Source organism: Haliotis rufescens, unplaced genomic scaffold (genome assembly GCF_023055435.1).
Source record: "Haliotis rufescens isolate VD_foot unplaced genomic scaffold, xgHalRufe1.0.p SCAF_4, whole genome shotgun sequence".
NCBI lineage: Eukaryota > Metazoa > Mollusca > Gastropoda > Lepetellida > Haliotidae > Haliotis > Haliotis rufescens.
Window position 1 is genome coordinate 61,696,390 of NW_025964112.1, and position 25,035 is coordinate 61,721,424.

General features: G+C 42.7%; 2 protein-coding genes across 4 annotated transcripts in view; both read left to right on the top strand.

The window, feature by feature from the left end:
* LOC124116091 (methionine--tRNA ligase, cytoplasmic-like) overlaps positions 1–6,410 on the top strand; it is a 35,449-nt gene extending 29,039 nt beyond the window's left edge. Inside the window, exons 21-25 of one of the 2 annotated variants that reach the window (XR_007218072.1) lie at positions 353–418; positions 1,411–1,554; positions 4,221–4,349; positions 5,524–5,910; positions 6,039–6,410. Coding sequence is in view for 1 of the 2 variants with exons in the window: in XM_046477307.2 (XP_046333263.2) it covers positions 353–418; positions 1,411–1,554; positions 4,221–4,349; positions 5,524–5,685 (501 nt within the window). In the remaining variant the exon portion in view is untranslated. Of the gene's footprint in view, positions 1–352; positions 419–1,410; positions 1,555–4,220; positions 4,350–5,523 lie in introns of both variants that reach the window. The other variant, XM_046477307.2, reaches the window with a different exon arrangement.
* A 6,503-nt stretch (positions 6,411–12,913) lies between these two features.
* The window catches only part of LOC124116089, a 73,003-nt gene continuing 60,881 nt past the window's right edge, over positions 12,914–25,035 (top strand). Inside the window, exons 1-6 of one of the 2 annotated variants that reach the window (XM_048382104.1) lie at positions 12,914–13,444; positions 17,433–17,516; positions 20,114–20,264; positions 20,400–20,575; positions 23,616–23,746; positions 23,998–24,136. In XM_048382104.1, coding sequence (XP_048238061.1) covers positions 13,276–13,444; positions 17,433–17,516; positions 20,114–20,264; positions 20,400–20,575; positions 23,616–23,746; positions 23,998–24,136 — 850 coding nt within the window. In that variant the 5' untranslated portion in view covers positions 12,914–13,275. Of the gene's footprint in view, positions 13,445–17,432; positions 17,517–20,113; positions 20,265–20,399; positions 20,576–23,615; positions 23,747–23,997; positions 24,137–25,035 lie in introns of those variants that run through there. The other variant, XM_048382105.1, reaches the window with a different exon arrangement.

A 25,035-nucleotide genomic window follows, 5' to 3' on the forward strand; every position in this document is an offset into this window, starting at 1 on the left:
TCTGCTGACAAGTTGGCGGTGCACATGTTTTGCAAATCCTCCAATCGATCGAAATCTGCACAACAGTTTACGTACAGGATTTTGATTTTGGTGCGCGATTTTGATTGGACTATGCATAAACTCGTTAGTCAAGCCAAAATGTAACTCCATAATACCAGCCTAGTTCGGCAAGGGTGGAAACTGGACTTTTATAGTCAGTTAACTCTCTTGCCTCGGGACAGGTACAGTTACTTCCTAAGTGTATTTGATCACTGATGACATGAAGTTTTTGATAGCCATTTAGAAGTTGAGAGAACATGAATACATGACACCTTTTATTATAGTCAATAAGGTCTGTGCCTTCTGTTTATAGCCCAAGCCTGCATCAGCAGCCAGCCTTGAGGAGATTGAGAGACTGACACAGGAGGTGGCAAAACAGGTACATTTCTGACAATTCTTACATGGAAACAGGTGCATTATTTACAATGCTTACAGAAAGTATTTTGAATTTGAGTAAATTTTGTTCGTTTTTTGTTCACCTACCCTATTAATGGATCGGTTCTATGAAAGAGGTAGTGTTGTTTTTAATAATTCAGATTAGCTTGATGAAACATAACTTTTGGTCCACAAATCTACAGTGATGTTTAACAGCATTCATCTATTTTGTGAGTGACCGACCTGTGATTCCTCAATTATGAGAGTGACCAGCCTGTGATTCCTCCACTATGAGAGTGACCAGCCTGTGATTCATCCACTATGAGAGTGACCGATCTGTGATTCATCCACTATGAGAGTGACCGACCTGTGATTCATCCACTTTGAGAGTGACCAGCCTGTGATTCATCCACTATGAGAGTGACCGACCTGTGATTCATCCACTATGAGAGTGACCAGCCTGTGATTCATCCACTATGAGAGTGACCGACCTGTGATTCATCCACTATGAGAGTGACCAGCCTGTGATTCCTCCACTACGAGAGTGACTGACCTGTGATTCATCCACTATGAGAGTGACCGACCTGTGATTCATCCACTATAAGAGTGACCAGCCTGTGATTCATCCACTATGAGAGTGACCAGCCTGTGATTCCTCCATTATGAGAGTGACCAGCCTGTGATTCCTCCACTACGAGAGTGACCGACCTGTGATTCATCCACTATGAGAGTGACCGACCTGTGATTCCTCCACTATAAGAGTGACCAGTCTGTGATTCATCTACTATGAGAGTGACCGACCTGTGATTCATCCATTATGAGAGTGACCGACCTTTGATTCCTCCACTATAAGAGTGACCAGCCTGTGATTCATCCACTATGAGAGTGACCGACCTGTGATTCATGCACTATGAGAGTGACCGACCTGTGATTCCTCCACTATGAGAGTGACCAGCCTCTGTTTCGTCAACTCTGACAGTGACGTTTGTGTTTTAGGGTAATGAGGTGAGGGAGCTGAAGGGCCAGAAGGCGGAGAAGGCCCTGATAGAAGCTGCTGTAAACAAACTCCTGGACCTGAAGAAGCAGCTGACCAAGGCTCAGGGAGGGGAACCTCCTGCAGCTGGCAAGAAAAAGGGCAAGGTTAGACCTGCCATTGAATAGGGCAAGGTTAGATCTGCAGGTGTATAGGACAAGGTTGGATCTGCAGGTGTATAGGGCAAGGTTAGACCTGCAGTTGTATGGGGCAAGGTTAGACCTGCAGTTGTATGGGGCAAGGTTGGACCTGCCATTGTATAGGGCAAGGTTAGATCTGCAGGTGTATAGGACAAGGTTAGATCTGCAGGTGTATACGACAAGGTTAGATCTTCAGGTGTATAGGTCAAGGTTTGACCTGCAGCTGTATAGGGCAAGGTTAGACCCGCAGTTGTATACAGCAAGGTTAGTCCTGCAGTTGTATACAGCAAGGTTAGTCCTGCAGTTGTATAGGGCAAGGTTAGACCTGCAGTTGTATACGACAAGGTTAGATCTTAAGGTGTATAGGACAAGGTTGGATCTGCAGGTGTATAGGTCAAGGTTAGACCTGAAGTTGTATAGGGCAAGGTAAGACCTGCAGTTTTATGGGGCAAGGTTAGACCTGCAGTTGTATAGGACAAGTTTAGACCTGCAGTTGTATGGGGCAAGGTTAGACATGCCCTTGTATGTTGCAAGGTTAGACCTGCCATTGTATAAGGCAAGGTTAGACCTGCTGTTGTATTTGGCAAGGTTAGACCTGCTGTTGTATTTGGCAAGGTAAGACCTGCAGTTGTATAGGGTAAGGTTAGACCTGCAGTTGTATATGGAAAGGTTAGACCTGCCATTGTTTCGGTCAAAGTTAGACCTGCCATTGTATTTGGCAAGGTTAGACCTGCTGTTGTATTTGGCAAGGTAAGACCTGCAGTTGTATAGGGTAAGGTTAGACCTGCAGTTGTATATGGAAAGGTTAGACCTGCCATTGTTTCGGTCAAAGTTAGACCTGCCATTGTATTTGGCAAGGTTAGACCTGCAGTTGTATAGGGCAAGGTTAGATCTGCAGTTGTAGAGGGGAAGGTTAGATCTGTTGTTGTTTACAGCAAGGTTAGTCCTGCAGTTGTATAGGGCAAGGTTAGACCTGCAGCTGTATAGGGCAAGGTTAGACCCGCAGTTGTATAGGGCAAGGTTAGACCTGCCGTTGTATACAGCAAGGTTAGTCCTGCAGTTGTATAGGGCAAGGTTAGACCTGCAGTTGTATGGGGCAAGGTTAGACCTGCAGTTGTATAGGGCAAGGTTAGACCTGCAGTTGTATAGGGCAAGGTTAGACCTGCAGTTGTATAGGGCAAGGTTAGCCCTGCAGGTGTATAGGGCAAGGTTAGAACCGCTGTTGTATCGGTCAAGGTTAGACCTGCTGTTGTTTTGGGCAAGGTTAGACCTGCAGTTGTATAGGGCAAGGTTAGACCTGCAGTTGTATAGGGCAAGGTTAGACCTGCAGCTGTATTGGGCAAGGTTAGATCTGCAGTTGTATTGGGCAAGGTTAGATCTGCAGTTGTATGTTGCAAGGTTAGACCTGCAGTTGTATGTTGTAAGGTTAGACCTGCAGCTGTATAGGGCAAGGTTTGACCTGCAGCTGTATAGGGCAAGGTTAGACCTGCAGTTATATAGGGCAAGGTTAGATCTGTAGTTGTATTGGGCAAGTTTAGACCTGCAGTTGTATTGGGCAAGGTTAGACCTGCAGTTGTATAGGGCAAGGTTAGACCTGCAGTTGTATAGGGCAAGGTTAGATCTGCCATTGTATCGGTCAAGGTTAGCCCTGAAGTTGTATAGGGCAAGGTTAGACCTGCAGTTGTATAGGGTAAGGTTAGACCTGCAGTTGTATAGGGAAAGGTTAGATCTGCTGTTGTATCGGTCAAGGTTAGACCTGCCATTGTTTTGGGCAAGGTTAGATCTGCCGTTGTATTGGGCAAGGTTAGACCTGCGGTTGTATAGGGCAAGGTTAGATCTGCCGTTGTATCGGTCAAGGTTCTGTCACAATGCATGGTAACCCATGCTTGTCCTAGGAAGACTGTAATGTACTTTGTGTGGTTACTATGTGTGACTAGCTGGTTCATGTGTTTCTACCTTTACTTGTGGAGAGTTGGTCATGTCACTAGTTACTGATAAGACTGACCCAGACTTGGGTAATTACAAGCCACAGTGATTCTGTTGCTTTGTTGCTTTGTTGTAACAAGTAATGTCTCACTTGGTGACTCAGACCAAGACAAAATAAATGAGAGACAATATTGTTATATTGACATGTTTTGTTATATTGATGAAGATAGATCAGAAACTTGATGACAAATATAGACTGGATCCAAATCTGTGTTTGAGGTGAGGTGAGGTGAAATTGGGTTGCACTTATATAGCGACGTGCATGTACGTGTGTGTGTGGCTGCTTGTACTAGTCCGGACTGATGCCGATTTATAGTGCTAGCTCACTGAGATACCATGCCGCAGTTTAACATGAATACCTCACTCAGACACAGTATACTGACTCCGAGCTGACCAGTCCTTGTTTTAGCCCCTTAATGCCGAGCGCCAGACAGGGTAACAACAAGTACCATCTTTTAACGTCTTTTGGTATGACGCGGCCGGGGATCAAACCCCGGACCTTCCGCTCTCCGGGCTGACGCTCTACCACAAGACCACGGAGGCGGTCAAATCTGTGTTTGAATGAAGGATAATAAGGAACACCACAAAGAGATGTTGATGTCCATTATTGGCATCAACTGCTGCAGATGACTTGTTCTGTGTTGTAGCAGGGGAAGGGTGATGCAAAGTCGACACCAGCCCCAGCAGTCACACCCACTCCAGCCACACCCACTCCAGCCACACCCTCTGGGGACCAGGGAGAGATTGACAGACTCACTGAACAGGTCTCTGCACAGGTCAGTCACAGCAGTTCAGCAGCAATACCCGCAGTAACAACACCTACAGTAACAACACCCACAGCAACAACATCCTAAGTAACAACGCCCTCAACAGCAGCATCCCACAGCAACAACATCCACAGTAACACCCTCAGCAGCAATATCCACAGTAACAACGCCCTCAACAGCAACACCAACAGCAGCAACACTACAGCAGCAACACGCACAGTATCAACACCCACAGCAACAACACCCACAGTAACAACACCCACAACAGCAACACCCTCAGTAATAACACCCACAGCAGCAACACCCACAGTATCAACACCCACAGCAGCAACACCCACAACAGCAACACCCACCATATCAACACCCACAGCAGCAACACCCACAGTATCAACACCCACAGCAACAACACCCACAGTAACAACACCCACAACAGCAACACCCTCAGTAATAACACCCACAGCAGCAACACCCACAGTATCAACACCCACAGCAGCAACACCCACAACAGCAACACCCACCATATCAACACCCACAGCAGCAACACCCACAGTATCAACACCCACAGCAACAACACCCACAGTAACAACACCCACAACAGCAACACCCACAGTATCAACACCCACAGCAGCAACACCCACAACAGCAACACCCACCATATCAACACCCACAACAGCAACACCCACAGCAGCAACACCCACAGTAACAACACCCACAACAGCAACACCCACAGCAACAACACACAACAGCAACACCCACAGCAGCAACAGCCACAGTAACAGCACCCACAACAGCAACACCCACAGCAACAACACACAACAGCAACACCCACAGCAGCAACAGCCACAGTAACAACACCCACAGCAACAACACACAACAGCAACACCCACAGCAGCAACAGCCACAGTAACAGCACCCACAACAGCAACACCCACAGCAGCAACACCACTGTAACAGCACCCACAACAGCAACACCCACAGCAGCAACACCACAGTAACAGCACCCACATGAAAGGGTATGAAAGGTTAAACGCTTACTCAGTCATACTCAGGCCCAATTCCTCAAAGCTAGCTGACCTTAGTGTATGGAAGTTACAATAGTCATAATGCTGAGATCACTTTGTTGAATTGGACCCTGCTATATATGTTTGGACAAGACTGTTTATGTTTCTTTGTCATATTGCAGGGCACCGTTGTACGAGAGCTAAAGACAAAGAAGGGAGACAAAGCGGCCATTGATGCCGCTGTTGCCCAGCTCCTGGATCTGAAACGTCAGCTTGCCGTGGCTCAGGGTTTGGACCCAGACCAGACAATCGGGGGTGGGAAGAAGAAGGGCAAGAAGAAATAAACTGTTTGTCATGGACACATTTGTGTTGTTCTGCAGAAGAGGTGTAATGATACACGTGATACATCCATTTTCAAAATATATCTATACAGTCACCATCAGAATTGTACATGATTGTATAAATTGTATAAATTGTTAGGGTTAGGTTTAGGCTAATAAACAAATTATTACCATGAAAATTGTCTTACTTGTCAGAAGGCCCACATCCAGTGGTCAAAATAGACATCGGTCCGTAGGCCAACAGATTTGCCTCGGGCTGATAGTTGTAAGTTTCAGGAGGCCCTTATTGCTTGCAGTTTATTTACGTAATTATTCAAGTAATGTGATAATCAATACCTTCATATATATTTAAATAGTAGGATTATACCTTTCAAATGACATGTAGTCGTGTTTTACAAGCTGATAATTTCCTCATAAATGTAGGGTTCATCTATAACCACCATGAGGCAGGAAAGCTTCTTGTTGACTGGTTGTGTTTTGCAATTTTTATTCCAAGAGTATGTCTCCCTGCATCAGCTAAAATATTTGGGCCTACAGTTTTTCCACTGGGCGGAGTTTTTTAAATGTACTGGCCCTTAAGGCTCTTAGTTTACTCTGCTGAATTGCGGGGGCACGGGTGGCCCAGTCGTCTAAGGCGCCGCGATTTGCTGTGCAGAGTTGCGTCCCTTGGCCACGCCAGAAATCTATGATTGTGGGTTCGAATCCCAGTTCGCCCCGATTATGTTTCTAGGTTTGTCAGCACCATACCCGTGCTCGTGGGTTTCACCGAAGTGGTAAACGTCTGAGACCTACATCCCTTCGGGCTTTCCTCCCACATTAAGCTGACACGCCGCGATATAACTGGAATACTGTTAAAAGCGGCGTTAAACCCAACTCACTCACTCACTCACTCACTGCTGAGTTGCAGACACTACCCGCATCACCAACACCACATTGACAAGGTCCATTTATGTTCCACAGCTGTTTCTGAATTGAATCATAGTGTATCTCATCATCGGTCCTTTTTTAAGAAACAACTGAATAGTCTTCCACTGTTATTGGTACAAGTGTTTTGTGTATTTTTATTACACAACCTATACTTTCAGTCTAAAGACTCCTATTGTGGTTATTAAGGCCAGACTTCTTTTGATTGTTTGGTTTATGGACTTGGTTGTGAAAATTTGATTGGTAGGACAAAATAATAATAAAAATAGAATACGTTGTACAGGATTTTTTATTCATCTTAAGGTTCAATACAGATCGGTTGGTGATGAAAAAAACAATGAACATTTATCATTGGAAAAGAAATGTCATATAAAAATCCCTTGGATTATATTTATTTTCAGAGCCTTCTTTAGCATCAACAATATTAAACAACCTTGTCATTCTGATATTTTCTTTCTGAATTTTCTATTTTTTAGAACAGCAGATCTGTAAACCAAGCCAAAAATAGATATCACGCCTGACGTTAGACACTACTGGTAATTGGTGCTTTGCGTCAGCTTTGTCTGAAGCGAATGCTATGTGGCTCCGTGTGACTCTTCTTTTCCACATTCAAGAATACTGAAAGTAGCAGTTGCAAGAAATAGACAAAATACAGGAGCTTTAGATATTTCAATGCCAGTAGAAATCTGCAGCCAAAATAAGAAGTCAAGAACTTAATAATAATATGTTAATATTTTAGTGAATTGAAAAAAGAAATTAACATTTATATTAGCTGTCCAAGCTTTAAACAATAAGATAATTATGAGGTGCCAGGTAGTGTTATGAATAGGTAGACCAGTGCCATGGCAATGGCTGTTATAGGTTGATTACAGGTACTGTGTATGTGCTGACAACACTGAAATAGTTATGTTCATGTGTGTATGTGTGAGCTTGACGTATGCAATACTTAATTTCAGATTCAGAATGAAGAAGAGCCTTTATTTGACATAAATCAAGACATCTCCACTGTCTTTATAGTTTTATTTATGAATAAAACATGAGAAATCTTGTACAGCATCAATGACTTACTTTGTTCTTTCTGGTTTTCCGCCTCCGTGGTCTAGTGGTAGAGCGTCCGCCCGGAGAGCGGAAGGTCCGGAGTTCGATCCCCGGCTGCGTCATACCAAAAGACGTTAAAAGATGGTACTTGTTGTTACCCTGTCTGGCGCTCGGCATAAAGAGGCTAAAACAAGGACTGGTCAGCTCAGAGTCAGTATACTGTGTCTGAGTGAGGTATTCATGTTAAACTGTGGCATGGTATCTCAGTGAGCTAGCACTATAAATCGGCATCAGTCCGGACTAGTACAAGCAGCCACAGACACACACGTACATGCACGTTGCTATATAAGTGCAATAATCTTGGACGCGACGTTCAACCCAATTTCACCTCACCTCACCTCACCTCTGGTTGAAACCCAGCTACAACCTGATCAAGATATCTGTGCTTGTTGGTTTCCATGGCTACCATTCAGTAAAAAAATAAAGGTCAGCAGTATGCAATAATACTCAAATGTTACGATTAAAGTATTAAATGTTAGTTATTAGGGTCATAGTGGGGCATTGAATGCTTGTGTCATACACAGCAGAATAAACCAATCGTACTCTGAATGTTATTCAGATATCAGAGCCATCTGGTGTCCTTTTGTGTGCACTGACTTTCTTTAGAACATGTTCTTTGTTTCATATGGTGTCTTTTGTTTGCTACCTACAGTAAACTACGGTTATAACAAACTCAAGGGACCACTAATATTAGTTCGTTATAACTGTAGTTCGTTTTAAGCAAATGTACAGCATATATACAGCAAATTGACGGGACTCAAACAAAGTTTGTTATATCTGTCGGTTAATTATATGCGTGTTCGTGATAAACGTAGTTTACTGTATATATATATATATCAAGGTTGATCATTTTTATTTTTTTTGAATTCTTAATGTCATTATCCATATTCATATAATGACCTTATTTGTAACATTTGATACTTTATTCATAACAGTTGAGTATTGTTGCATAGTGGTATCTTTATTGTCAAAAGAAATACAAAGTTCCAAATCCCAATCCGTGGTACTGTTTTGATAGCTCAATAACTTCTCTTGCATACAGACACAGATCAGATAGACATTCTCTCAAGTTGGACTTAAGCAACAGTCAGATGTTTTGTTCTTTCGAATTTGTGAGAGCCGGGGGGATTTGTCATCTGATGACTCTTCTTTCAGTTGATGCATTGTTTACCAAATGAATTACCATAGCGTTCACCTAAGTGGGAAACATGATGTCCTGTGCCACCTTGTTAGTAAGCAGCCAATCAGTTACTATCCCTCAATATCAGTCAATAACAATGTCCGCTGCTGTGATATATATGCCCTGAGTATTGCTGTAGGCAGTGTGAAAGTAAATTCATTTACTTCCTTTCTCTCCAAGGCCAAGAAGGGTAACCTCGTGGTTTTGGTGCCAAAGACACAGGTTTTGTTCCTCTGGGTGGGTGGGTGGTTTGTTGTTTAACGCCGCACTCAGCAATATTCCAGCTATATGACAGCGGTCTGTAAATAATCGAGTCTGGACCAGACAATCCAGTGATTAATATCATGAGCATCAATCCATGCAATTGGGATTGATGACATGCATCAACCAAGTCAGCGAGCCTGACCACCCGATCCCGTTTGTCGCCTTTTACGACAAGCATAGTCACCTTTTACGGCAAGCATGGGTTGCTGAAGACCTATTCTACCCCGGAATCTTCAAAGGTCTGTTCCTCTTGGCACAATGTAGAAAGCCTAAGCCTATTCTTGCTGTCCCCTGCTGAGATATTGCTGGATTATGGCTAGAAGCAGTGTACAATCAAGATCACCCACTTCGTTTACTCTGGATGGGTAGGAGAGCCTCATGGTGATACCCTTGGCTCAGTGGCCTGTACTTGATTCCCCATATGGCTACATGGGACAGTGGAGATCTCCATGGTCAAGTGGATAGAGCAGCTGTGTCATGACATCTCACTGGGCTAGCAGTAATCATCGGCATTAGTCAGGACCCGTACAAGAACACAGACGAGTGCTTGCTTGTTTTAATATAAGTGCTATAACCATGTATGCAATGTTAACCCCTTTTCACCTCGACCCGTGAAGATCGGGGGTAGAATAGGTCTTCAGCAATCCATGCTTGCCGTAAAAGGTGACTATGCTTGTCGTAAAAGACGACTAACAGGATCGGGTGGTCAGGCTCGCTGACTTGGTTGATGCATATCATCTATCCCAATTGCGTGGATCGATGCTCATGATATCAATCACTGGATTGTCTGGTCCAGACTGGACTATTTACAGACCGCCGTCATATAGTTGGAATATTGCTGAGTGCGGCGTTAAACCACCTCACCTTTTTTGCCTTATGGGGTTGCCTTGTATTATCCTTGGCTCATCATGCCATCGGTCTGTGTTTGATTCCCCGACTCTTGTCAGTTGTGCGTTGTCGGTTGTAAAATCTTGTCAACAACCACTGGACCAGTGAAGAAAGAACATCACATGCTTGTTCCACCAATGATGTCGCTTGAATTTATTCAAGAGGTTACAAGGGCGGTCAGGTAGCCTAGTGGTTAAAGTGTTCGCTTGTCATGCCAAAGACCCGGGTTTGATTCCCGACATGGGTATAATGTGTGAAGCCCTTTTCTGTGTCCCCTGCCGTGATATTGCTGGAATATTGCTAAAAACGGAGTAAAACCATCCTCACTCACTCAAGAGGTTACAGGAGTTGAATTGAAAACACTATTGTTTGCTTCTTGTCTGCCATTCTCATACAGGATGTAAGGGAATGTGAGATTTGTTTAGTTAGTTGTCGGATTTGATGTTTTGTTTTTCGCAATACATATATATATATTTTTTTTAATAGAATTGTACCTGAAAAAAATGGATCGTGCCTCAGGTTTAAAAAAATAAATAAATGAAATTGTTCATTTGTCATTCTGGATGTCCAGAAAAATATTGTTGTGAAGTAAAAAAGATATGTTGTCTCAGATAGTGTTCCCAGGTTTCCTCCAAAATGAAAAACTTCACACCTCCCTGATCACAGGCTCTGGGTCCAGTTCATTTTACAACCAAGCTTCACGTCTCCCTGATCACAGACTCTGGGTCCAGTTCCTTTACAACCAAGCTTCACACCCTGATCACAGACTCTGGGTCCAGTTCATTGTACAACCAAGCTTCACGTCTCCCTGATCACAGACTCTGGGTCCAGTTCCTTTACAACCAAGCTTCACACCCTGATCACAGACTCTGGGTCCAGTTCATTGTACAACCTGGCTTCACACCCTGATCACAGACTCTGGGTCCAGTTCCTTTACAACCAAGCTTCATACCCTGATAACAGACTCTGGGTCCAGTCCATTGTACAACCAAGCTTCACACCCTGATCACAGACTCTGGGTCCAGTTCATTGTACAACCAGGCTTCATACCCTGATCACAGACTCTGGGTCCAGTTCATTGTACAACCAAGCTTCACAACCTGATCACAGACTCTGGGTCCAGTTCCTGTACAACCAAGCTTCACGTCTCCCTGATCACGGACTCTGGGTCCAGTTCATTGTACAACCAGGCTTCACGTCTCCCTGATCACATCTTCCCGAGGCAAGAGAGTTAACTGACTATAAAAGTCCAGGTTCCACCCTTGCCGAACTAGGCTGGTATTATGGAGTTACATTTTGGCTGGACTAAGGTGTCTATGCATAGTGCAATCAAAATCACACACCGAAATCGAAATCCGGTTCGTAAGCTGTCGTGCAGATTTCGGTCGATTGCAGGGTTTGCAAAGCATGTGCACCGCCAACTCGTTGTCAGCAGATATGTTCCAAATCTATTCATGTTTTTAATCAAGGTGCTCGCGTGATTTGATGCATTTCGCGATGTAAGACCCGTTTTATCACAATATAGATCTTGATCTTTGTGTGAAGCAAACGCAAGTGATACGAGAGGTGGAATCTGATTGGTCAATAGGAGAGGCTTAGAAGGGACTTAGCTGGTAATAGCCACTGGTGGCGCTACGATCGAGTCCAGTAATTCCAGCCTAGTTCGGCAAGGGTGGAAACTAGACTTTTAAAGTCAGGTAACTCTCTTGCCTCGGGAAGATGCCCTGATCACAGACTCTAGGTCCAGTTCACTATACAAGCAGGCTTCACACCCTGATCACAGACTCTAGGTCCAGTTCACTATACAAGCAGGCTTCACACCCTGATCACAGACTCTAGGTCAGGTTCACTATACAAGCAGGCTTCACACCCTGATCACAGACTCTAGGTCAGGTTCACTATACAAGCAGGCTTCACACCCTGATCACAGACTCTGGGTCCAGTTCACTATACAACCTGGCTTCACACCCTGATCACAGACTCTAGGTCCAGTTCACTATACAACCAGGCTTCACACCCTGATCACAGACTCTGGGTCCAGTTCACTATACAACCTGGCTTCACACCCTGATCACAGACTCTAGGTCCAGTTCACTATACAACCAGGCTTCACACCCTGATCACAGACTCTGGGTCCAGTTCACTATACAACCTGGCTTCACACCCTGATCACAGACTCTGGGTCCAGTTCACTATACAACCAGGCTTCACAACCTGATCACAGACTCTGGGTCCAGTTCACTATACAACCTGGCTTCACACCCTGATCACAGACTCTGGGTCCAGTTCACTATACAACCAGGCTTCACACCCTGATCACAGACTCTGGGTCCAGTTCACTATACAACCAAGCTTCACACCCTGATCACAGACTCTAGGTCCAGTTCACTATACAACCAAGCTTCACACTTCCCTGACCACGCTCCCCAAATTTGCTCCTATGTTCTGTTGTTTGCTGCATGACTGGCTTGACCAGCAAGCTACCCCCTCTCAGGGTCATCCTTACTGGTAGCATGGCCTCTTGACCAGCAGATGAAGGCCAACTTTTATTTAAAGTCGGTGACCCAAGAGACCAGTCATAAGTCTATAGACAGTTGCAAGTACTTGTATATTGGAGCAAGCGGTGAGACTTTTTAAAGGGACAGTAGATTGTTTTCCCTTAATCTATCTTTAACACCATGTTAATAATCAGTAATCTGTAAATACCTACTATAAACTGTATACATAATATATCTGTTAACAATGAATTGTTATCATTAGTTATTTCACTGCTTATTGCCCTGTGTATGTCATATCAGAGCAGATAATGATTGTAGTCATTTTCAGCCACAATGCCTACTGACAGATATCAGACAGTGATAGCTGTGATAGCTTATCAAAGACACCACAGTGTGATGTTGTGTGTCCGTTGTATGTGGACTTAGATCATAAATAAGTTTGCAAGTCGTTCTCCCAGCTGACAAATTTGAATTGTTATCTTTGCTAATTATAATTTGTTGATTCAAAGACTGAGAGCCTGAAGTGGCAGAAGGGACATTACACAACAGGATACCATCGCTGGAAGTCGTGAGCAGTCCTACTAGAGTTCTCAGATGTGACAATGAGTAGCCTGGAGTAGATCATGTCAGAGGGACAATTGGTTCAGGAAAGAATTTGTGAATAGGAGAACTTGCTTCGTTATATTTATTCCAAGGTCGACTCTCAACCCTAGTATAACTGACAGACGCTGTGTTATCATAATGAAGAGAAACTGTTTGGAAGAATGTTTTATTTTTGTACTATTTGTCTTGAATGTTCATGGAGTGTTCCATTCCTGCGTGGATGTGAAGCAACAGACTGGAAACGCATCTGACGGGGAATATATCTTGTATCTGCAACAAAATACTGGAGCTTCACTGTATTGTGCAGGTGAGTTATGTGAGTTATATACTGTGCAGGTGAGTTATATACTGTGCAGGTGAGTTATATGCCTTACAGGTGAGTTATCGCATGTTTTCAACTGTTCTGGTATTTTGTTTATGTTTTATTATTTTATTATTAGTTTGAACAGTCAGTTATATTTAAACTATGGAGAAGCCTGCTCAAGATTTGCAGAAGTCAAAAATGAACAATTTATGTTTTCAATTAAACATATGTATTTTAAACATCTGTTTGTATGTTGGTTGTGACTATCACTTCAAGCAGTTTGATCAGCAGCATCTGCATCTTCGTATGTGGACAACAAATACTGTACCGCATGAGGGGCGGTCGGGTAGCCTAGTTGTTAAAGCGTTCGCTTGTCACGCTGAAGACCCGGGTTCGAATCCCGACATGGGTACAATGTGTGAAGCCCATTTCTGGTGTCCCCCGCCGTGATATTGCTGGAATATTGCTTAAACGGTCGTAAAACCAAACTCACTCACTCACTGTACCGCATGAAAAGAGTATCTTTTAAATGTCAACACAATTTTAGCATTTTTTGGACAAAAACTAAATGATTTATGAATTTCTTTAAATGATATATGTTCAGAGGTAATGAGACTATATGAACACTCAATAGTTCCTGAGCAAATATGTAAAATAAGTAAAACCTGGACACACAAGGAACATGCCTTCTTTCTGGAAGAGGACAACAGAATGTACACTGAGACCTTGTTAATCCAGACTGTGAAGTGTACACACTGTTAATCAAGACTGCAGAGTGTACACTAAGACCCTGTTAATCCAGACTGTACAGTGTACACTGACACACTGTTAATCCAGACTGTACAGTGTACACTGAGATCCTGTTAATCTAGACTGTACAGTGTACACTGAGACCCTGTTAATCCAGACTATACAGTATACACTGAGATTCTGTTAATTGATACAGTACAGTGTACACTGAGACCCTGTTAATCTAGACTGTACAGTGTACACTGAGACCCTGTTAATCCAGACTATACAGTATACACTGAGTACTGTTAATCGGTACAGTACAGTGTACACTGAGACCCTGTTAATCTAGACTGTACAGTGTACACTGAGACCCTGTTAATCCAGACTGTACAGTGTACACTGAGACCCTGTTAATCCAGACTGTACAGTGTACACTGAGACCCTGTTAATCTCGACTGTACAGTGTACACTGAGACCCTGTTAATCCAGACTGTACAGTGTACACTGTGACCCTGTTAATCGGGACAGTACAGTGTACACTGAGACCCTGTTATTCCAGAGTGTACAGTATACACTGAGATTCTGTTAATCAATACAGTACAGTGTACACTGAGACCCTGTTAATCTAGACTGTACAGTGTACACTGAGACCCTGTTATTCCAGAGTGTACAGTATACACTGAGATTCTGTTAATCAATACAGTACAGTGTACACTGAGACCCTGTTAATCTAGGCTGTACAGTGTACACTGAGACCCTGGTATTTCAGAGTGTACAGTATACACTGAGATCCTGTTAATCGGTACAGTACAGTGTACACTGAGACCTTGTTAATCCAGACTGTACAGTGTACACTGAGACCCTGTTAATCCAGACTGTACAGTGTACACTAAGACCCTGTTAATCGGGACAGTACAGTGTACACTGAGGCCCTGTTAATCCAGACCCTGTTATTCCAGAGTGTACACTGACTGAGACCTTTTTAATGCTGAAGGCACCAGTCCCATTAGTACCTTGTGTATAATTTGAATAATATTTGACTTTTTGACATATTTTAACAACAAATGGATGAAATAGTTTCCTGTAAGAAACTATCATAATAATGCACTGTTTTCAAATTTTCAAAGGATGTTCATAAGATCCTTCTTACCAACAGAGTAAGGTATTACTTTTGCAAGATTAATACCTGTTTTAACAACACTTGTTAGAAATGGAGTGTTTGTGATCAGAAATAGGGTGTTTGTGATCAGGTGATTAACTAATAGTGTCTACCTTATGATTATTGTACTTGTTAGAGATAAGTGAACTTAAACAACCCAATATATTTCAAAATGATTATTCTGGCATATTGATTGCTTTGAAAGTCAAGGTCATTACTTATGAACAAATTATACTGTTGGCATCACCTCTGACTTGTATGAATTTCCAATGAAATTGCTTCATTTGAAGACATTAATAACTGAAATTGTATAAATATCTAATTGTATAAATATCAAAGCGAAGCTAGAGAATAGTACCTGGAAAAACACATGGTTTTTTTTTCTGATCATGACTCTTTGAAACTTTGACTTGACCAGTAACATTCTCACAGCCAAATCTCTCAGCCTCTCGGAGCGGTCGGGTAGCCTAGTGGTTAAAGCATTCGCTTGTCACGCTGAAGACCCAAGTTCGATTCCTGACATGGGTACAATGTGTGAAGCCCATTTCTGGTGTCCCCCGCCATGATATTGCTGGAATATTGCTAAAAGTAGCGTAAAACCATACTCACTCACTCACGATAAATGTCAGGGTTGTTTATTGGTATTTGCTTTGTTTTTTTAGTTTCATTATTCATATGCAAATTATGACCTGCATTAGTATCACTTTATTCACAGAATCTTACCATTATTGCTTACGATGATCAAGAGTTTCGGTAAGGGCATAAACGTCCTTGACCTTCATCACATGTCAGAACTGCTAATAAGCCGGGATATAAGCAGCATCACTCGGAACACATGCAGAACCCACCATTACTGACACACAAACTCAAGGTTCACTGTCAAGGCCATGTAGATAGTATGTGGTGTAGGTGTGGATAGTGACAGTCCCAAAGGGATACCGGTGATAACAGCTTCACAATTGGGCGTTCAGAACTGTGATACAATACATATACTTCTCGGTATCTTCCGAGACAGTCATTCACTCAATCTCACTGTAGGCAGAATTATTATCACCAGAAGTAGTTGTGTCAATAATTGGCAAGGCTCGACTTCTTTTTATTAATAACTTTGTTTCCAGAGTTTTTACCAAAAAGTTAGTTCATTGGTCAAAATTTTAAAAAATGATCACATTAAGGATGGGTATTTGAGGTTTAAAGTGTATCATAATATTTATGATGCACAAGGCTGTATTGCGATACATATCACAATATATTGTATAATTCTAAAATTTGAATTCATAATCAATTTGAAATATCAGTGTATGAATTGAAGTTGATAAATGAAATTGGCTGAAGGGATACGATGTCATTTTCTCCTGCATATAATACTTGAAAAATCTTTTTTTGCCATAATGCTGAATACTCATTTAATAAAAATGCACGGATGCACGCTCTGTGTATTTAGCAAGTGTTTCACATTAAACACATGATAAAAATCTCTTTTTGAAATCACCCGATATACTGAGCGTTAAAAAATGATATTGTGATAAAATTATTGTGGAAACTAGTGAACCTCAATATACTGATATACAGGTAATAACGCCCACCCTCAGAAGACATGATTTATAAGTGATTTCTTGAAGGAATTTTTGCTTTCTAATGAGAATTAAAGGGTTGCTTCCTTCCTGTGTTGTCCTACTTTCTTCTAAATACCAAATTTGTGAAATTTTGGATCAGATGAACTCTTAACCATGTAATTGATAATAAAAACTGGCTTGTGGCATGTATGTTGTCCCCAGGGATCGAAATACTGAAACTATGTCATATTGTTTCTGCAGCTTCAGTGAACTCTCATTTTGAAGACTGCTTAACTAGGAATATAACTGACACCAAGATATTTCAGTCAAAAAGAAAAAGATAGTGAAACATTATGAGAAATTATTCTTGTTACAAGTATTTGTACTGTAACTGTTAAATAAAAGTATTACTTAATACTATCAGGGTATTGGCTGACACTGGATATGGCCGATTCCCCCAGTAATATACAGTAAGGTATGTGAACAGTATGACAGTCTACAGCTGTACTGTCTTTCAACAAGTATCACTGTGTGTCTGGTACAGGTATGAACACCAACTCCCCTAAGGAATACCTCACTCTCAAGGCAGGGAGAAGCAACAACTTTGCAGTCTACTCTAAACATAAAGGTAAGTGGTTTGCAGCACACAGTCAGAAATGTTGTCAGTGTAAACATTGGTCAGCTCCATTTTTGTGTTTCAGGGTTTCACCTGTGGTCATTTGTAAGAAATGAAAAAGCCCAGTTGTAAATGACGTCCAAAACATTCTGATGTTTGTGTAGGATGTAAATGATGTTTTGTCTCGGATCTGACCAATGTTTATGCAGGATGTGACCGATGTTTGTGTGTAGCTGTGTGTAGCCGTGACTGACCTTTGTGTAGGATGTGACTGTTTGTGTAGGATGTGACTGTTTGTGTAGGATGTGACTGTTTGTTCAGGATGTGACCGATGTTTGTGTAGGATGAGACTGATTTTTGTGTAGGATGTGACCAATGTTTGTGTAGGATGTGACTGTTGTTTGTTTAGGATGTGACCAATCCTTGTGTAGGATGTGAATGACGTTTGTGTAGGATGTGACCGATGTTTGTGTAGGATGTGACGGATGTTTGTGTAGGATATGACCGATGTTTGTGTAGGATGTGACCTATGTTTGTGTAGGATGTGATCGATGTTTGTGAAGGATGTGATCGATGTTTGTGTAGGATGTGACCGATGTTTGTGTAGGATGTGAATGATGTTTGTGTAGGATGTGACCGATGTTTGTGTAGGATGTGAATGATGTTTGTGTAGGATGTGATCGATGTTTGTGTAGGATGTGATTGATGTTTGTGAAGGATGTGATCGATGTTTGTGTAGGATGTGACCGATGTTTGTGTAGGATGTGACCGATGTTTGTGTAGGATGTGAATGATGTTTGTGTAGGATGTGACCGATGTTTGTGTAGGATGTGAATGATGTTTGTGTAGGATGTGACCGATGTTTGTGTAGGATGTGAATGATGTTTGTGTAGGATGTGATTGATGTTTGTGTAGGATGTGATCGATGTTTGTGTAGGATGTGAATGATGTTTGTGTAGGATGTGATTGATGTTTGTGTAGGATGTGATCGATGTTTGTGTAGGATGTGATCGATGTTTGTGAAGGATGTGATCGATGTTTGTGTAGGATGTGACCGATGTTTGTGTAGGATGTGAATGATGTTTGTGTAGGATGTGACCGATGTTTGTGTAGGATGTGAATGATGTTTGTGTAGGATGTGACCGATGTTTGTGTAGGATGTGATTGATGTTTGTGTAGGATGTGAATGATGTTTGTGTAGGATGTGACCGATGTTTGTGTAGGATGTGAATGATGTTTGTGTAGGATGTGATTGATGTTTGTGTAGGATGTGATCGATGTTTGTGAAGGATGTGATCGATGTTTGTGTAGGATGTGACCGATGTTTGTGTAGGATGTGAATGATGTTTGTGTAGGATGTGACCGATGTTTGTGTAGGATGTGAATGATGTTTGTGTAGGATGTGACCGATGTTTGTGTAGGATGTGAATGATGTTTGTGTAGGATGTGATCGATGTTTGTGTAGGATGTGATTGATGTTTGTGAAGGATGTGATCGATGTTTGTGTAGGATGTGACCGATGTTTGTGTAGGATGTGAATGATGTTTGTGTAGGATGTGATCGATGTTTGTGAAGGATGTGATCGATGTTTGTGTAGGATGTGATTGATGTTTGTGAAGGATGTGACGGATGTTTGTGTAGGATGTGAATGATGTTTGTGTAGGATGTGATAGATGTTTGTGAAGGATGTGATCGATGTTTGTGTAGGATGTGATCGATGTTTGTGTAGGATGTGACTGATGTTTGAGAAGGATGTGACTGTTGTTTGTTTAGGATGTGACCAATGTTTGTGTAGGATGTGACCGATGTTTGTGTAGGATGTGATAAATGTTTGTGTAGGATGTGATAGATGTTTGTGAAGGATGTGATCGATGTTTGTGTAGGATGTGACCGATGTTTGTGAAGGATATGACTGTTGTTTGTATAGGATGTGACCGATGTTTGTGTAGGATGTGATCGATGTTTGTGTAGGATGTGACCGATGTTTGTGAAGGATGTGACTGTTGTTTGTTAAGGATATGACCAATGTTTGTGTAGGATGTGACCGATGTTTGTGTAGGATCTGGCCAATGTTTTTGTAGGATCTGGCCGATGTTTGTGTAGGATCTGGCCGATATATGTGTAGGATCTGGCCAATGTTTGTGTAGGATCTGGCCAATGTTTGTGTAGGATCTGGCCGATGTTTGTGTAGTATCTGGCCGATGTTTGTGTAGGATGTGATCGATGTTTGTGTAGGATCTGGCTGATGTTAGTGGAGGATGTGATTGATGTTTGTGTAGGATCTGGCCGATGTTTATGGAGGATGTGAGCAATGTTTGTGTAGGATGTGACAGAAGTTTGTGTAGGATCTGGCCGATGTTTATGGAGGATGTGACCAATGTTTGTGTAGGATGTGACAGAAGTTTGTGAAGGATCTGGCCGGTGTTTGTGTAGGATCTGGCCGATGTTTGTGTAGGATGTGACTGATGTTTGTGTAGGATGTGACTGATGTTTGTGTAGGATGTGACTGATGTTTGTGTAGGATCTGGCCAATGTTTTTGTAGGATGTGACCGATGTTTGTGTAGGATGTGACCGATGTTTGTGTAGGATGTGACTGATGTCTGTACAGGAACTGACAGCTGTGGGAGCATGTCCCCAGCACAGTTATACAGCCAATGGGGGCGGACGGAGTTCACCAAGATCAGACTGCATGTTGACACCTTTAATGTAGACATCACAGACTATACATTCACCAAACAGATTGGACCAAACCATATATGGTAAGCGCTATTTGGCAAACTTTTGAATTTTGTTTATACCACTAACCATTTGGATGTTCCTCTTCCATTTGACTGACATGCCATGATGCAACCGATGTCATGATTCCTCTGTTAAAGAATGACTCACTCTTACAGCTATGGATGTGCTGGGGACAGCTTCTCCAGTTCTCTCAACTGCACACCACATGGGAACTTCAAGATTGACTTGTCTGAGACACCATTTGCTATCAGCCCAGACGTTCAATGGACTTGGAACGGGCAGTACAGCAAGCCTGGCCAAGCCAAGGGACAGGCCTTCATTGCCAACTACAGTAAGTAACACACACCAGGAAAGGTCATCATTGCCAACTACAGTAAGTAACACACACCAGAGACAGGCCTTCATTGCCAACTACAGTAAGTAACACACACCAGAGACAGGCCTTCATTGCCAACTACAGTAAGTAACACACACCAGGACAGGTCTTCATTGCCAACTACAGTAAGTAACACACACCAGGGACAGGCCTTCATTGCCAACTACAGCAAGTAACACACACCAGGGACAGGCCTTCATTGCCAACTACTGTAAGTAACACACACCAGGGACAGGCCTTCATTGCCAACTACTGTAAGTAACACACACCAGGGACAGGCCTTCATTGCCAACTACAGCAAGTAACACACACCAGGGACAGGCCTTCATTGCCAACTACAGTAAGTAACACACACCAGGGACACACCTTCATTGCCAACTACAGTAAGTAACACACACCAGAGACAGGCCTTCATTGCCAACTACAGTAAGTAACACACACCAGGGACAGGCCTTCATTGCCAACTACAGTAAGTAACACACACCAGGGACAGGCCTTCATTGCCAACTACTGTAAGTAACACACACCAGGGACAGGCCTTCATTGCCAACTACTGTAAGTAACACACACCAGAGACAGGCCTTCATTGCCAACTACAGTAAGTAACACACACCAGGGACAGGCCTTCATTGCCAACTACAGTAAGTAACACACACCAGAGACAGGCCTTCATTGCCAACTACAGTAAGTAACACACACCAGGGACAGGCCTTCATTGCCAACTACAGTAAGTAACACACACCAGAGACAGGCCTTCATTGCCAACTACTGTAAGTAACACACACCAGGGACAGGCCTTCATTGTCAACTACAGTAGGTAACACACACCAGAGACAGGCCTTCATTGCCAACTACTGTAAGTAACACACACCAGGGACAGGCCTTCATTGCCAACTACAGTAAGTAACACACACCAGGGACAGGCCTTCATTGCCAACTACTGTAAGTAACACACACCAGAGACAGGCCTTCATTGCCAACTACAGCAAGTAACACACACCAGGGACAGGCCTTCATTGCCAACTTCAGTAACTAGTGCTGATAGGTGATTGAAGGACAAATGGAAGCCAGGAGTTAAGTAAGCACTGGAAGACAGGAGTTAGCTTAGAACTGATTTGTAATAAAAGCACAGATTAGTAATAAGCAACGGACAAAAGGAAGCCAATTGGATGGAAACCAACTTGATTATTTAGCCTTGATTCAGAGACAATGCTTCAGATAGATTTATGAATCAGTGAGTCCCAAGCACAAGACAGATGTTCCCTGGTCATGGTTCATGGCTGGCTGGTATCGCCTGATGTCAATGGCCTCTTGTAGTTTCCTATGACGCCAGTTGTTGTTGGTGAACAGGACTTAGGAAGCTTACCACATGATGGTATGGTCTTGGTTCTTTATGATGTGTTCGGAAATTGCAGATTTCGGGTCTAGTGTGTTGACAGAGGTATGATGTTCTTTGAGTCTGGTGTGGAGAGGTCTGAGGGTTTCTCCAACGTATTGGTGGCCACAGCTGCAGGGGATCTGGTATATAAATCTTCTAGGGTTGGGACTTTTGCTGCTGGTGCCTCAGCCATTGGCATGCAGATGGGTCTTGATGGTCTTGCTGCTGGAAAAGGTGACATCTATGTTAGCTTTTTCCTTGATGAGGCAGGAAATCTGATGGCTGACAGGAGGTATGGTATGGAGATTCTGATGGGTGATGGGGCAGGTTTTGGTCTGGTCTCGGAGTTCTTGAGGGTCTTGTTGATGGTTCTGGAGACTAGGTGGGCAGGGTAACTGTTCAGTTAATTTTTTTTTAGATGGTTCAGTTCACTGCTGAGGGCATCAGGGTGGTAAATGGTTTTGGCATGTCTGGTGATGATGGCATGATGGCTTGTTTTATCTGGGAATGGTGGCAGGAGTTGTAGGAGGAGGTCATAAAGATTTTCAGTGATGAGTGGAGACAGGGGACCAATGGGCAGTCCGTGGATTTTCTCGTAGATCTTGTTGTTGAAGGTGAAATATGAGGTGTCAAGCAGCTAGAGGTAAGATTGATGATGCTGTCTATGGTCAGTTTTGTGTCGAGGTCGTCAATTCTGGTTTGTAGCTTGTGGAGGATGTGAAGGGCTTCTTGTAGAGGGATGTTAGTGAAGGGGGCGATCACATCATAGCTTATCATGGTGCCTGTGAGGTTTGCTTCTATACACTGGTTGATGAAGGAGGAGGAATGGCTGATGTAGGACTTGCCATCTTTGCCTAAGGGCTGGAAGGCGGGAGAGGTAATGGGCAGTGTTGTAGAACAAAGGTCCTCTCGAGAGGACTGGTATTCTGGCTTTTGGTGGGTTCTTGTGGAACATGACTGTCACACTTTAATAAGGGGCTTCAGAATTGATTGGGTCCCATGGTTGAAGATGGTGTTGGTTACCTCTCTGTTCTGGTGGAGATCTTTCAGGGTCATCTGTTGACGTTCTAGTTTAGCAGTAGGGTCTTTCTGGATAGTGAGATAGGTGGTCGCGACAGAGAGGGTGTTGTTGAAGAGCTGCAGGAAATCTGGGGTGTTCATGATGACAGCTGCTTTGCCTTTGTCAGCTTCTGTTATGGTGATGGTGTTATCCTAACGGAGTTCAGTCATGGCTTGTCTCTTGGGTGGAGAAGTTTTAGCATGGTGTGGGGGCTTCTTGATTGTGTCTATTAACTGATGGCGGAGATAATTGATATTGCCGTTTGGAGCCAGTTGTTTGAGCCAGTCTTGGAGCTGACTGGGACATTTACATGTACAGATATATACTCTCTGAATCCTTGAATTCATTCACCAGAAAAAGGAGTAAGCATATACTCCAAAAAGTTGTGTTCCCCATAATAAAGAATTTTACATCCATTTTCTCTCTCTCTCTCTCTCTCTCTCTCTCTCTCTCTCTCTCTCTCTCTCTCTCTCTCTCTCTCTCTCTCTCTCTCTCTCTTATTGTTCTTTTGATCATTTATTGATGGGTACCACATTCATTCCATATACTTGTTCCAGCTTACATTGGATGCTTCATAGATGGTCGTGTTCGTCTGCTACCATCTGCGTATATGACATCCTCCTCCATGACTCCTGATGTCTGCATCAGTCACTGCAAACAGCAGGGCTACCGTTATGCTGGAGTAGAGGTGAGTGGATGTGCTGCAAGGGTTCAGGTCCATGGTAGAGCTTAGATCCATTGTAGCATTCATGCAAGGGTTCAGGTCTATGGTAGGGCTGATGTGAGGGTTCAGGTCAATGGTAGGACTCAGATTTATGGTAGGACTAATGCAAGGGTTCAGGTCCATGGTAGGACTCATGCAAGGGTTCAGGTCCATGGTAGGACTCTTGTGAGGGTTCAAGACTCTGGCCTAGTCTGATATCTGTGTTCCGATTTCAGTATACAAACCAGTGCTTCTGTGGAGACAGCCACACCCGCTATGCCTTGGCCTCTAAGGAGACAGAATGTAACTCCAAGTGTCAGGGAGACTTCGCCCAGACCTGTGGGGGTGCTTACAGGATATCTGTGTATGCTACAGGTAAAGTTCATCGGTAGACCAAAAAGTGTCCTCTACACAACATACCGACTTTCTTGTATGATGATTCCAAATACTATTTCTTGCATTTATGCATGATACTTTCATTTGTTCGACTATAAGCTTGTTGACATTATCTATGGGCAGCCATTCAGTTAAAAAATACAAACATAGAAAAAAGGACAAAAGTACACAATAAAGGTCAAATATTACGAATAAAGAACTAAATGTTACTAATAAAGGTCAAAATACAAAACAAACAGACGCCGGTTAAAAAAATCCAAAGTTGAAATAAAGGTCAAAAGTACGCAATATTATTAGTCAAATGTTACGAAAAGACGTCACAAGAAAAGAAAGAACAATGTGTTCGAAAAAATGTCAGTGAGCACGAAAGGACGTTTACAATAAAGAATGTCAGTGAGCACGAAAGGACGTTGACAATAAAGAACGCCAGATGGCGGTGGAATTTGTAAAACATTCAGAGTTTAATCGGCTTGTTCCGCCGTGTATATGATAACTGCATGCATGCCGAGGTGCACAATGTATTACGTCACTCCTCGTGCTCTCACCGTCTGACGTCATATATATTTATGTATGTAATGTATGTACGTATAATGTATAATGTACACATTGTGTATATACATATTATGTTTAAGCATCGTCACCGGCTGAGGGCCTTTTCTTAAATACAGTATACTGTGTAATCCGACATCTGCCTAATTTGTACATGTATTTTGTATACAACCTACAATAAACATTCATTTAACGCTAAACTAGGATTAATCTACAATGATCCAATAACTGTTCATGCTTGGTGCAACCCGAGGGTGCTATGATGCCGAGTCTTGTGTCAGACACACATATTGTCATAACATCTAAACAGTGAACTTTGTGCGAGAATT